Source organism: Primulina eburnea, chromosome 6 (genome assembly GCF_022965805.1).
Source record: "Primulina eburnea isolate SZY01 chromosome 6, ASM2296580v1, whole genome shotgun sequence".
NCBI classification, from domain to species: Eukaryota; Viridiplantae; Streptophyta; class Magnoliopsida; order Lamiales; family Gesneriaceae; genus Primulina; species Primulina eburnea.
Window position 1 is genome coordinate 36,646,895 of NC_133106.1, and position 14,113 is coordinate 36,661,007.

Below are 14,113 nucleotides of genomic sequence, written 5' to 3' on the forward strand. Positions count from 1 at the left end.
ATATTTATTTATATTAAAGATTCATCGTCTCAAATCAAAGTAAATCATACATATACAATAATTATATTTATTTATATTAAAGATTCATCTTCTCAAATTCAAGTAAATCGATACTTTTTCTTTTCTCTTCCTTTTCGCTTTCACTTTTACGTTTCAAGGTTTTACCGCTCTTTTATTTTTCATCTTCTCCATTGATAAGTTTATTCCATGTTTGAATTCAAAAATTGAAAAATATTTTATTTTTGTTGAATTGCGTACTTTTATTCAATTAATATAAACTATTTTTAATATTTTGTTATTTTTTCTATAAAGTTTATTTTGCAAATTTTTATCATTAATAATTTTTCATATTGTTCATTTAAATAATTTTTTAAATATTCATAACTTCATTGAAACAATTTAAATTTGAAAAAATTCAATTGTATATGATAATAGAGTATTTGGGTAGGGTATGAGTATCCGAAAATCCGATGGGTATGAGGATGTGGATGAAATTCAATACCCGATAGGTATGAGGATGGGTATGATGATGAATTTAATAAATGGATGTATGAAATCCGACTCATACCCTACCCATTGTCCATCTCTAGTCCTAGAAGTCATCAGAATCTAGAGTATGGGCAACCGACTTGCCATACTTAGTAGGTGACACTGGAATCGAGGTATCTGCCTCATTTTCTACTATAAATAGTAGATATACTTCTCATTTAATGATTCTGAAATCTTTTCACTCTCAAGCATTACACATATTTTCTCTTAAATATTGCTTGTGTTCGTGTGAAAGCCTGCTGACTCAAGCATCGGAGTGGCCACGTCGGACACTCCTCCGACGCCCATTCATGAGTTACTTTCTTGTTTGCAGTTGTTAATCACAGCCGTTATCCTCACTCAAAATTCACAAATATTATTAATTGTTGATCTGATCCGTTAGAGCTTCTTACCCGATTCATCAATTTCAGCGAGATCACATCAATATATATCATATCCATTATTTGTGCAAAAATATCAGTAATATTAATTTAATATAATAGTACTTGTTACTGGTATATCAAACTTGATGATAAAATTTGGATATTTCTATTATTATTTATAATTTTAGGACCAGCCACATAATTATCAAACAAAAAATAAATTATCGGATAAGGAGACAGTTATACTTGTATATGACTACCTAAAAAAGGCAACCTTACTCGCGACATTAACGGTTGTCCACTTACAAGATCAAACTATTTTCCTATGAAAAAATAAAAAAATAGAAAAAAGAAGAAGAAGCTGTGAAAACGTTAGAAATCGTGAAAATGGATTCATGAACACTTCGAATTTTAAAGTTCCTGTATGGCCATTGTTAACATTCATGGCGGATTCATTTTCTTCTATATTTTTCTGACAATATTACCTTTAATAAGTTCAGATTCGGATTATGAAGCTCTGTTAAAGCTGAAACGATCTTTCACATTTACCGCGCTTCTCGATTCCTGGAAGCCCGGAACAGAGCCTTGCGAAACTTGGGCCGGCGTTGTATGTGAAAACGGTGTCGTTTCCGGGCTTCGTCTCGGGCATATGGGTCTGTCTGGGAAGATAGATGTTGATGCATTGGTATCGCTTTCAGGCCTGAGAAGCATTAGTATTACGTCGAATTCTTTTTCCGGCCAGATCCCCGATTTCCGTAAGATGGGAGCTTTGAAAGGGCTGTATCTCTCAGGTAACAAGTTCTCGGGCGAAATTCCATCAGATTACTTCACAGCAATGACGGGCCTGAAAAAAGTTTGGCTTTCCGGGAACCAGTTTACGGGCCCAATCCCATATTCGTTGGGTATGTTATCCCATTTGACGGAATTGCATCTTGAAAGCAATCAGTTTTCCGGTACAATTCCTCCATTTGAACAGACAGGTCTGACCTCACTTGACCTTTCGAATAATAATTTAGTAGGTGAAATCCCTTCGAGCCTGTCAAGATTCGATGCCTCCTCATTCAAGGGGAATCCCTCGCTTTGTGGAGACAATATAGGCAGAACATGTAACCCATTCATGTATTCGTCAAAAGGGCCCGTAGAAAATGACATTTCTGTAAATGCCACCACTAAGAAGACAGCACTTTGGGTTCTAGTGGCTTCGATCCTCTTGCTCTTGCTAATGGTGGCCGGGATATGTGTGCTCAAACGAAGGCAAGAGGAGGATATTGATGTATTGGAAAAGGGGAATCTTGATGATCTCAATTACAAGAAAAAATCAAGTGTTGGGAAGAAGGATTACAACTCGAGTCGGAAGGGGTTTGGGTCGGGCCATCGGGCTGGGTCCAGCCGCAGAGGTTCTGGAGATCTTGTTATGCTAAACGATGAGAAGGGTGAGTTTGGATTGGGTGATTTGATGAAGGCAGCAGCTGAAGTGCTTGGAAGTGGAGCTTTAGGTTCTTCATATAAGGCCACAATGACCAATGGGTTAACAGTAGTGGTGAAAAGGATAAAAGAGGTCAATAAAATGGGGAGAGGTCAATTTGATGCAGCAATGAGAGATCTTGGAAGATTACAACACAAGAATGTGTTGACACCATTGGCTTATCATTACCGAAAAGACGAAAAGCTGCTGGTCTATGAGTATCAACCAAATGGCAGTTTACTTTTCTTACTACATGGTATGAATCAAGAAACATAGTGTGTTTTGTGTGCATATGTAGTAACTCTTACTATAAGAAAAATTTTCTCTAATTGTTTTTCCAACATCTTAGGTGATCGTGGGATCTCTCATGCTAAGCTGAATTGGCCTGTTCGGTTAAAGATAGTTAAAGGGATTGCCAGAGGACTGGAGTACATTCATACAGAACTCTCCACACTCGAATTACCCCACGGTGACCTCAAATCAAACAACGTCATTTTAACAACAGACTATGAGCCTTTACTAACAGAATATGGGTTCTGTTCCTTTATCGGTAGTGCCCAAGCTGCCCAAGAACTGACGGCTTATAAGTCTCCAGAGGCGATATTACATTATGAAGTATCACCAAAATGTGATGTGTATAGTCTAGGAGTCATCATTCTTGAAATTCTTACGGGAAAGTTCCCTTCTCAGTATCTCAGCAATGGCAAAGGTGGGATAGATTTAGTCCAATGGGTAAAATCAGCTGTTTCTGAGGGCAGAGAGGTCGACTTATTCGATCCTGATATAGCAAATACTGTGAATGTTACAAGTGTTATGCAGCAACTTGTGCACATAGCTGTAGCTTGCACGGAAAACAACCCGGAGAAGCGTATGGACATTAGAGAAGTGGTTAGGAGGATAGAGGAAGTGGACGTACCTGACAAGGGAATTTGGCATCAAGGCATGAAAACTTTGGACGTTTTGCCATCATTGAGTGATGGATTTGGTGATCAATCCATGGTTCCGCATCAGTCTCCAGCATTTGAACACTACGACACTCATGGTTCGGATAAAAGGGATGTCGATGTTGGTGATCAGTCTGGTCGTATTAGTTTTGCTTTTGATGCTACCTGATCCTTATTTCTTCTGCGCGTGTACAGTGAATTTATGAAGCTCGAATCATTATAGCCATTCCTTCACTTTCATATGCTGGTCGAAATCCCATATAGGAGGTTGATAGAGAAGGATTCGGAACTAAGAAAAGATTAGATACGGTAGGCGAATCTTTTTAGTATGTTTGGAGTGGGGGAGAAGGGACATTCAAGAAGCACTAGTTATAGTTTCTCGCAATTCTGAAACCATCTTGTGTGTTTTACATTTCATGACAGCAATGCTCAAATTTTGCCGAATGATGTTATGGCAAATAGATTTTTTGTATTCAGCATTACATACACATGCATGATCTACAAACGCTTTTTTCGATTATATTGATGAGCGTATCTTCGCATCCTTCAGCCATGTTAGGGTCCAGAATTTCCGACTCTTGAGTGGGCTAGGGACTGTGGGCTTGGACTCCTGACCTTTTGATGGGCTAGGGGTCATTTTTAGATGGACTCGAATCCATACGGATTTACCAAATTTAGGGGCATCACCAACCAAACAACATTAAATTAAGCATTATTCTCATCACAAATCTTATTTTGTAGATTTTATTAGTTTTAAGACAGTTATTATAGTCAATAAATATGATGAAAAATCAAGCATCTTTACTGTCCAGTTATTAGTCTCATTTATGAATGTCATTTGGTGGACTTGGATTTAATTTTCGGATTGAAATCCTCGTTAAGTTAGACGTTGACTTCATTAAATTCCATCAATGCTTTCTTGATCTGGTTCTTGTAAAGATAATAAATCAATTTTTCCTTTTTTATAAAACATTTGACCAAAGAAAGATGAGCTAATCTTCGAAAGAATTTTGTTCATCCTCTGACATCATCTGTTCTAGAAAATGATACAGATTACTAATTGTATGATGATATGTTTTCGTACGAATTCACGACATATAATTTTGTTTCTAGGAAAAGGTTCTTAGAAATACACCCCACAATCAAATAATCAAGTGTGTTTGGTCGGAAATTAAACATTTTTTTTATAACTTTAATAGGAAACAAAAGCTGAAAATCCAAAGAAAATCGAAAGTAAGCAGATAAAATGAAAAGCAGAAAACTAAGATTGCTGAAATTGGAGAGTCGTTATAGACGTTGATCGAGTGATCATCGTTGATTGGGAGAAGTTTTCTTGCTATTGGTCAAATACTGGATCATAATCGGTGAGCTTTGTAGCAATTTTGACCAAAGTCCAAATATATATACACTCGTGAAAGAATATAAAAATTCGTGAAAGAATATAAAAAATTCGTGAGACCGTCACACGAATAAAGATCCAAGAGATTTTTGCACATATTCTTTAATTGAATATATGTATAATTAATTTAATGTAAACTATAATTATAATAGAATTATTTTTTTTCACTATTCAAGTTTATACTCGAGTTTTTATTAATTTTTTTGAATAAAAATAAAAAATGAGGATTTTTAGGAAAGAAAATTTGATTACTTTCTACGACAGCTAAAATTTAGCATTAAATAATGATGACGACGATATATTTTGGGTATTGTTTATTTTTTTGAATTAACAGATTAGTAAAAAAAGAAGGCTAGTCTGGTCTTCCTCAATGAAGCAAAATTCATAAAAAGAAGCCTTGTCTGACGTCTGTTCTCAATTTCTTCCACCATCATTCATTCAATCTCCCTTTGATTCTCCTTCCAAGAAATCTGTTCAATACTCATGGAATCCCCAGAAACATCCACCTACGAGTCCCCGGAAGAAATTATTTTCAGTTGGGATTCCAGCGCCGCGGTTGACTCCCGCGACAAGATGATCTTCGAAGCTGATCGCTGCGAGATTGACCGTTACCTCAACGCAGTCGACGACCTTCAAAGATCTATGGACTCCATGGATATCTCCGCCACCTCCTCCGCCGCGTCTTCCGCTCTGCAGATAGCCATGGCTCGACTTGAAGATGAGTTTCGCAACATCCTTCTGTCGCACACTTCGCCTATCGACGCCGATTCACTCGCAGATTCGGCTCATCTGTGGAGTCACTCCTCGATCTCATCTCGCAGTGATAGTCTCGAGTTTAGCTCTCACTCGCAGGAATTCGAGTTCAAGGAAGAGAATGAGAACAGTTTCGTGAAGCAATTGCAGCACTCGGATAGCTGCATCAGCAGCGCAAGCAGCTGTTACAAGTCCGATAGCAGTATTAGAGGAGTGGATCTCATCCCAAGCGACGCAGCATACGATCTCCGCTGCATCGCGGAGCGTATGATTGCTGCTGGTTTCTTGAGGGAGTGCATCCAGGTGTACGCCAGTGTACGGAAGTCGGTGGTGGACGCGAGCTTCAGAAGGCTGGGGATTGAGAAATTAGGCATTGGAGACATTCAGAGGCTGGAGTGGGAAACTGTGGAGCGGAAGATAAGAAGGTGGATACGCGCCACAAGAATCTGCGTTCGCGTGCTTTTTGCTAGTGAGAAGAAGCTATGCGAACAAATCTTCGAAGGTTTGGAAGATGACACCGATGACACTTGTTTTACAGAAACTGTCAAAGGTCCGGTTATTCAGTTGTTTAATTTCGCTGACGCGATCAGTATTAGTAAGAGATCCCCTGAGAAATTGTTTAAGATACTTGACCTTCACGACGCTTTGTTTGATTTACTGCCTGACATTGAGATTGTTTTCGAGTCAAAATCTAGCGAATCGATAAGGGTTCAGGCTGCTGAGATTTTATCTAGGTTGGCGGAGGCTGCAAGAGGGATTCTTTCGGAATTTGAGAATGCTGTGCTTCGTGAGCCCTCAGAAGTCCCTATTCCTGGGGGTACCATTCATCCCTTGACTAGATACGTGATGAACTACATCAGTCTTATATCGGATTATAAGCAAACTTTGATTGAATTGATTGTGTCTAAGCCCTCAACTGGGTCGAGATATTCAAGCGACCTCAATGTACCGGACATGGATTTTTCCGAGTTTGAGGGCCGGGCTTCGACTTTGGCTCTTCATTTGATTTGGATAATTGTGATTTTGCAGTTTAATTTGGATGGCAAGTCTAAGTATTACAAGGATGTTTCATTGGCTCATTTGTTTATGATGAACAATGTTCACTATATAGTTCAAAAGACTAAAGGGTCTCCTGGGTTGAGGGAGATGATTGGGGATGATTATCTGAGAAGGTTAACTGGTAAATTTCGCTTTTCTGCCACTAATTACCAGCGGGCAACCTGGGTGAGGGTCTTGCACTGCTTGAGAGATGAGGGTTTGCATGTGAGCGGAAGTTTTTCATCTGGTGTGTCAAAGAGTTCTTTGAGAGAGAGGTTTAAGTCTTTCAATGTTATATTTGAGGAGGTGCATCGAACTCAGGCCACATGGTTGATACCTGATACTCAGCTACGAGAGGAGCTTAGGATTTCCATATCGGACCTGCTTATCCCAGCTTATAGGTCGTTTCTTGGACGATTCAGAAGCCATATCGAGAGTGGGAGACACCCTGAGAATTATATCAAGTACTCAGTGGAGGACCTTGAGAATGAGGTTTTGGATTTCTTCGAGGGGCACCCGGTGTCCCAACATTTGAGAAGAAGATCTCAATGAGAGGAGTGTTTTTGCTGCTTAGAATGTAGGATACAATTCTTTGAAGGATTGGTTCTGAGACGAAGTTCTGGCCATGGGAGGAATGGGTTTTTTGGTATCTTTGAGAGGAACATGTTATGATCACTGGAGCAACAAATATCTGTTCTAACTGTTCCAAACAGCTACTGCCTCTTCCAGGACTCTTCTCCACTGTAAGCATGTGTGCGTGTGTGGATTTCCACAGTTTTATTTAGATTTTTCTTGGTTTGTTTATATGTCAATTCTTGTATTTGATGTGCTTCATGAATATTCACACTTGCTACTCTTCACAGCGAGAGTTTTTTGAAATCAAATTCGACTTAATTTTTCGGCATGTTCGATAAGTCGGTTGGTGAGTTTTTTTATCAGGTCTGTTTTAGCAGTCTTGTTGCATACTGTAGTTAGATTTGCCCATATGATGGATTGTTCCGGCTTCATAAAAGTAATATTTTCGACATAAAAAAAATATTTTTATCAGGAGTAGGATATTTCATACACAAAATTAAATCGTGTATTTCATAGAGTTTTTCTGGTGAATAATTCGAGGGTAGAGATGTAATGGAAATTAACTAAATGTAAAAACTTGTGTGAAACGGTTTCACGGGTCGTATTTTGTGATACTGATCTCTTGGATCATCAATGAAAAATTATTACTTTTTATGATAAGAGTATTATTTTTTATTGTGAATATGGTTGATTCGTCTCACAGATAAAAATTCGTGAGCCCGTCTCACAAGATACCTACTATTGTCTAAATAAACAAATGCATTTAATCAAGTGTATGGGAAATTGAAGCGTGTAATTCTTGAAAAGAAAAAAGATGTAGCAGAAGAAGATGGCAAAGAGACGGGAAAAAAGTTCTATTTTTTTTTTTGGTTTGCTCTTTTTCCGTGAATAAACGATAAGTTTGGATACAAAATTTATAGCTTAAAAAAACATTTAAATAAGTTCAGTTTTTCAAAGTGTTTTTGTATAAAAAAAACTATAGGATTTTGACGTTTGAATAAATGATTTTATTTTAAAATATAAAAAAAAGAAAACCATAACTTTTGTAACTAAACAATATTATTTTATAAAATAATATTTTTTTCAAGAAAAACCCAATTATTTTGTTTTTTACTCCATTGATATTTTTCCAACCAAAGGCAGTCGGAAACCCAATGAAGAGGAGCACTATGTTTCTTGGAGCGGGCTCCAGTCGCTTCCGTCTCCACGACATTTTCCACAAAAGTGGTACTGCTCAAATCTGTGAGAAAGTTGAATGAGATTTTACAGAGGGAAGAAAGGAAAGGAAAGGAAAAAAAAATCTGGAAACGTGTTATAGAGATGAAGAAATCGGAGCGATGATAAAATACTAAAATTCTCAATTTAATTATAGATATATTATTATCCTAAATCTAATCAATAAATCAATGGCAAATTAATAGAAAAATTGAAATGTGATATTTCGGGTGCCCAAATATGACGCTCCACTCTGAAATTAATTTATGTTGTGTTTAAATAAAAAGATTTAGATTTGAAAAATATTCGAATAAATAATTCTACGTTACGAAGAAATTGAAATCCACGAAAATGATTCAATAAAATATCCTTTATTATATATATATATATTGGATATTAAAAATGTTTTAAAAGTATTGTGAACCAGGGTGATCAAAATAATGGAAGTCTTCTGTCCCAACTCCCAAGTCTTCCTTGTAGTTGTGACGCGTAATTGGAAGTCTTCCTCCATTTTATATTATCCAGCCAATGATCTAACTTTTGTTTCCCATTTTCCAAATTCCAAACTTCTTTCTACGAATATTTGCATAATCTTGAACCAGTTTCAGTTTCTGCAATTTCAACAATGGCCGATCTCATCATAACTGAGATCCTTACCCAAGTAGGAGCAATCGTGGAAGAAATGGCTCGCGAAGAGATAAGATTAGTATCCCGGGTTGAAAAAGATGTCATGAACCTAACCCGAACATTCAAATCCCTTCAAGCAGTGCAGCTTGATGCAGACAAACGACAAGTGAAAGAGGAAGCGGTTAAAGTTTGGCTTGCTAACCTCAGAGATGTGTCCTGCGATGCCGAGGATGTTCTGTTCGAATGGATAACCGCAATCAACAAGTCAAAGAATGATCGGGAAACTGAAGAATCTTCGTCTCCAATTTATCAAAAGGTGTGTTCTTTCGTCACACTGCCTTGTTTTGGTGTGAGAAGAGTTGCCTTACGTAGAGATATAGCTCTTAAGATAAGGAAATCAACCAGAGACTTGACCTTATAGCTGCCGATAAAGATAGATATAAGTTGAATACTCTTGAGGGTAGCGGCGGCCTCGAGAGGCTTAAAATTACGTCTTACATTGATGTATCAGATATTCTAGGTAGAGATGTGAATAAGGATACTCTTGTTAGGAAAATGTTGTCCGTTCAAAATCAAAAAAATGCTTTAAACGTGATTTCAATTTTGGGCTTAGGAGGGATGGGAAAGACAGCACTTGCGCAACTAGTTTACAATTCTAGTGCTGTGTTTGAGCATTTTGATAGAAGAATGTGGGTGTGTGTTTCCGAGCCATTTGATGAGGTGCGGGTTGCGAAAGCCATCGTGGAAGATATTGAAGGGAAGGCACCGTATGTTAGAGTAGATGCCCTACAAGTCAACTGTTGACTAGGGATTTTATTGACTCAAGTGTAATAAACAATCTTTATTTTAATATAATTCATTATTTCATGGTTTGTTAATTCTTTATCTGTATACCCATGTTATCAAACATAGATAAAGACCTTGATTATACTTTAATACAAATGAATCGTAATTCGATGTTGAAACTCGTTTGTAAATACTGTATGATCTAAATTCGTTCCTAGTCGATTCAGCCGCCTAAAACATGGATAAAGGTCGCTTGAGCTTGAGACTAGCATCTGTGATGTTGTGTACTACGTTTCTTAGTAAGGGCATAGAGATGTCCAAACATGCAGATGGATAGTCATAGGATGATTATACCGAACAACCCTCCCTCGGACTTTCCAAGTGGTTATCATTCATCGAGAGGATAAGTCCGTGGTTATGATTGTACACCATTAGTCCTTATGACCCGGGACAACACTGAGGCTCTATATGCTAGGGCTGTGCTTTGACTCGTTTACCGACTCCAGGAGAGTCGTCAGGTGGCGAGGTTGGGTACAGTTGCAACACATATGGGAGCCAGTGCATTGTAGTCGGGGATTCACCGCTCACCTACGGGTGTGGATATCCTATGTGATCTAATGAAATAATAGTGCATGGAATCTCTGGCCAGAGTACGAGATGTACGTTGGAGAAAGAGTTCTCCAAATAGTACACGCGATGCCACTATTATAGTTATCACATAGTTATCGAATTAATATGCAACTCTCGATGAACCAATAGTTGCAGATTCGATCGGGATATATGAGATGAAGGGACCGTACTGTACGTTAATCATAATCGACTGGTTCTTGCAGGCACTATCAGTGATACCTAGGGGATCATGGGGCGATGCTACTAGACGCTCTTACCATGATCCGATTGGTGCAATCAGAAATGAGTTCTGACATTCTTGATCAAGGTGTTGATGAATAGAATGAGGCTAACTAAGGTAAGCCCGAATAAGAATAAATGTTATTCTGAATCACAAGGAGTTGTGAACTCACGGCTAGCTGTATCCCTGAACCATTGAGGGTCACACAAGTACTGGATTGTTTGTTCCCGTTGAGAGAATAAATTCAAAAGTTGAATTTATATTATATAGTAAATTCAAGGAGTTGAATTTATGATAATTAAATTTTGAGAGAATAAATTCAAGGAGTTGAATTTATAAAATTTGATAATTTAATTTATTAAACTCAAATGTTGGGTTTATTAAATATTAAATTTTGGAGGTGATGTAAATTCAAGTAGTTGAATTTATAATTTAAATAATAAATTCAAATGTTGAATTTATAATGTATTTAATTTATTAAGCTCAAAAGTTGAGTTGATTAATTAATAAATTAAATATGGTGGGTATTATGTTTAATGGGCTTGTAGGAGTACAAGTCCAACATAATAAATAATTAAAATTTTAATAGGCTTTGATTAAATTAATTAAACTAGTTGGACTAGTTCAATTAATTAAATCAAGCTCATTAATGTTAATTATGTCATTAGACTATTATTTAATTATAAATAACCTATGCAAAGTCAAACCCTAGCCTCCAATATATAAAAGTTACGTGAGCCTCCATTATTTGAGAGAGAATTCGGCCACCTTGATTAATTTTTAGGGTTTGAGCCGTCTCTCAATTATTTCTCTCCTACGTAAAATCTTTCTACCTTTCTAGTGCAAATTAGAAGAGGATCAAGCAATCTAGTCGTGGACTTGATAGGAGGATTTCTTGAAGAAAGTTCGTAGGGATTCATCAAGAGCCAAATCTGTTATACCGGATCGGTTGGTGTCTAGTGATTAATTCACCAAAGGTATAACGATTCTAACATCCTATGTTTGTTTTGATAAATCATACGAACGTCCAAATCAATATTATTTTGTTTTTCAAAATAAAATAAAAATTTTAAATCTTCCGCTGCATTTGGGCGTGTAGAAAACCAGATCCAACACCGTATGCATTTGAACTTGAAACCGTGCTTCGCCAACTTAGGAATGACATAACAGGGAAGAGGTATTTGCTTGTGTTGGATGATGTGTGGACCGGGGAGTATCGAAAATGGGAGCAAATTTTTAATTCTCTCCGGACAGGTGCAGCTGGTAGTACGATTTTAGTCACGACTAGACACGAAAAGGTTGCGAAAACAATGAGAAGCAGCCACGAGCTTTTGTTGGGAGAGTTGTCGCAGGAGGACTCGTGGTTTCTATTTAGTAAAATTGCATTTTTCGAAAAACGCAAGGAGCAACGTGATGAATTGGAAGATGTTGGTAGGGAACTAGCTCGTAAATGTAAAGGCTTGCCTCTAGTTCTTAAGACTATGGGTAGTTTAATGAGATTTAAAACATCACTGAAAGATTGGCAAGAAGTTTTGTCCAGTGAGTTTTGGACATTGGAGGAAGCAGAGGAAGAGCTTCTTCAACCTCTTATGTTGAGCTATTATGACTTGCCTTCACCTTTGAAACGATGCTTCTCGTTTTGTGCTTTCTTTCCAAAAGATCACAAGATCGATGCCGATAATCTAATCAAGCTTTGGATGGCACAAGGGTATATTGAATCAACTGAGCATGAGGAAATGGAGACAACAGGTCAAAAATACTTGCAGAATTTGGCGATGAGGTCATTTTTCCAAGAGTTAGAGAAAGATAAGGATGGTAAAACGATTTTGAAGTTCAAGATTCATGATATGGTGCATGATTTTGCACAATATCTTACCAAGAACGAATGCTCTTTGATTGAAGTCAACAGTGATTTAGTACGAAAAATGGAGTCGTCTCAGGTAAGTGTTCGTCATCTGACGTTGATGCGTTCAGAAGATGCTCATTTTCCGACCTCTGTCCCAAATATAGAAAAACTGCACTCCTTTTGGGTTCAGTGTTTCTTTGATTCTCCGCCTATCTTAATTAAACTTGACAGACTTGAGCCTGATTTGTTTCGTCGTTTGTCAAGACTCAGGGCGTTGGATTTGAGCCGAAATATGCTCGGAGACCTACCTAAAGATGTAGGCAAAATGACGGCCTTGAAGTACCTCAACTTATCCCACAATCCATTATGGGAACTGCCCGAAACCCTTGGTGAATTGTATAATTTGCAAACATTAAATCTTAGCTCCTGTGACCATCTCAAGAAACTACCTCAAAGAATCCGGAAATTAGTAAACCTGAGGCATCTTGAAATCGATCACACCAATAGCCTCAAGGCATTGCCCAAAGGAATTAGTGACCTACACTCTCTCCAAACATTAAGCAAATTCGTAATTATCAGTCGAGAGAACAAAGATGAAGAGGTAGCATGCAGAATAGCAGACTTGAACAGCCTCAACAATCTTCGAGGGCACCTCAAAGTCGAAGGGCTAGGCTATGCATCTGATGGAGAAGAAGCCAAGAAAGCTGAGATGCAAAAAAAGGAACACCTTTCTGGTTTGCACTTGGATTTTAGCCCTATAACTCAATCTTGTAGCAGAAAAGATGAGGTGATAGAAGCTCTTCGAGGGCACAAAAATCTTCAGGTTTTGCAGATAAGTTCATATGGAGGCCTAAATTTCCTACTTGGATCATGAACTTATCCAATATGAGAGAACTTTCCTTGCAAGACTGCCAAAACTGCACAAATTTACCTCCTTTGGGGAAACTTCCATCACTGGTAATACTCTACATTGAGGGCATGCATAACCTTAAGTTTGTAGGAGCTGAATTTCTGGGACTTTGTGTCGATGCTAACAGCACACTGAATGGTGAAGCCAAGCTTGAGGGAACCTCATTTCCGAAGCTAAAGAAACTGAAGATTTCTTACATGGAAAATTGGGAAGAATGGGACCTTTTGAATGGAGGAAGCTTTGATGAAAACGTTAAGGTTATGCCTAGTCTCAAGTGTTTGAAACTGGCTCATTGCGGCAAACTAAAGACATTGCCTCAGCATCTGCTTCTCAACATCACACCGCTATTGAAATTGAGTATAAATAAATGTGCTCTACTACAGGAACAATTCAAGAAAACTGGAGAGAAACGGAGCACAATTTCACACATTCCCACAAATCACAATCAGAATCTCCTGAGGGAAGAGGAGAGAATAGGAGCAACTTGATTTGCCAATGATGCATCTAGAGTTCATTCTTCAGTCCATCCTTTTCATCTTCTTTGTTTTGATACTGTCAAGTATATTTTAATGTATAATAATAACTTTTTATGTAATAATTAAATGTAAAGCTTTTAACGTTTATTATTGAAGAAGGTAGCTTTTTTTAATGCTATGGATCTAGACATGTCAAGTGGGCTGAGTACAGCCCAGTCAAGGCCCAGGACCAGTACGACCCATGTTTTTGTCTCGGAACGCTGGCCCGGGTCTTTGTTATGATGAACTGATGAGCCCAAGTCTAACCTTTTTTTTTT

At 37.8% G+C, this 14,113-nt stretch overlaps 3 protein-coding genes across 3 annotated transcripts; all 3 read left to right on the forward strand.

The window, feature by feature from the left end:
- Positions 1 to 1,208: 1,208 nt before the first annotated feature.
- Positions 1,209 to 3,798, forward strand: LOC140834908 (pollen receptor-like kinase 3). Its single transcript, XM_073200103.1, has 2 exons — positions 1,209 to 2,632; positions 2,726 to 3,798. The coding sequence occupies exons 1-2, from the start codon at positions 1,336 to 1,338 to the stop codon at positions 3,487 to 3,489; spliced, it is 2,061 nt and encodes a 686-aa protein (XP_073056204.1). The 5' UTR covers positions 1,209 to 1,335; the 3' UTR covers positions 3,490 to 3,798.
- Positions 3,799 to 5,061: 1,263 nt separating this feature from the next.
- On the forward strand, positions 5,062 to 7,414 carry LOC140834909 (exocyst complex component EXO70A1-like). The gene has a single exon (XM_073200104.1). The coding sequence runs from the start codon at positions 5,203 to 5,205 to the stop codon at positions 7,060 to 7,062; it is 1,860 nt and encodes a 619-aa protein (XP_073056205.1). The 5' UTR covers positions 5,062 to 5,202; the 3' UTR covers positions 7,063 to 7,414.
- A 1,317-nt stretch (positions 7,415 to 8,731) lies between these two features.
- On the forward strand, positions 8,732 to 13,943 carry LOC140834910 (putative disease resistance protein RGA3). The gene is given in 4 exon segments (XM_073200106.1): positions 8,732 to 9,314; positions 9,317 to 9,695; positions 11,664 to 13,258; positions 13,261 to 13,943. Coding segments are annotated over 4 exon segments (2,910 nt in total). The 5' UTR covers positions 8,732 to 8,926; the 3' UTR covers positions 13,809 to 13,943.
- The last annotated feature ends 170 nt before the right edge of the window (positions 13,944 to 14,113 follow it).

What these genes read in the sequence shown, in the direction of transcription:
- LOC140834908 (XM_073200103.1), top strand. Translation starts at nt 1,336, where the DNA reads ATGGCCATTGTTAACATTCATGGCGGATTCATTTTCTTCTATATTTTT. An exon ending in TTTACTTTTCTTACTACATG is followed by an intron (nt 2,633 to 2,725) that starts GTATGAATCAAG and finishes CCAACATCTTAG; the next exon opens with GTGATCGTGGGATCTCTCAT.
- LOC140834909 (XM_073200104.1), top strand. Translation starts at nt 5,203, where the DNA reads ATGGAATCCCCAGAAACATCCACCTACGAGTCCCCGGAAGAAATTATT.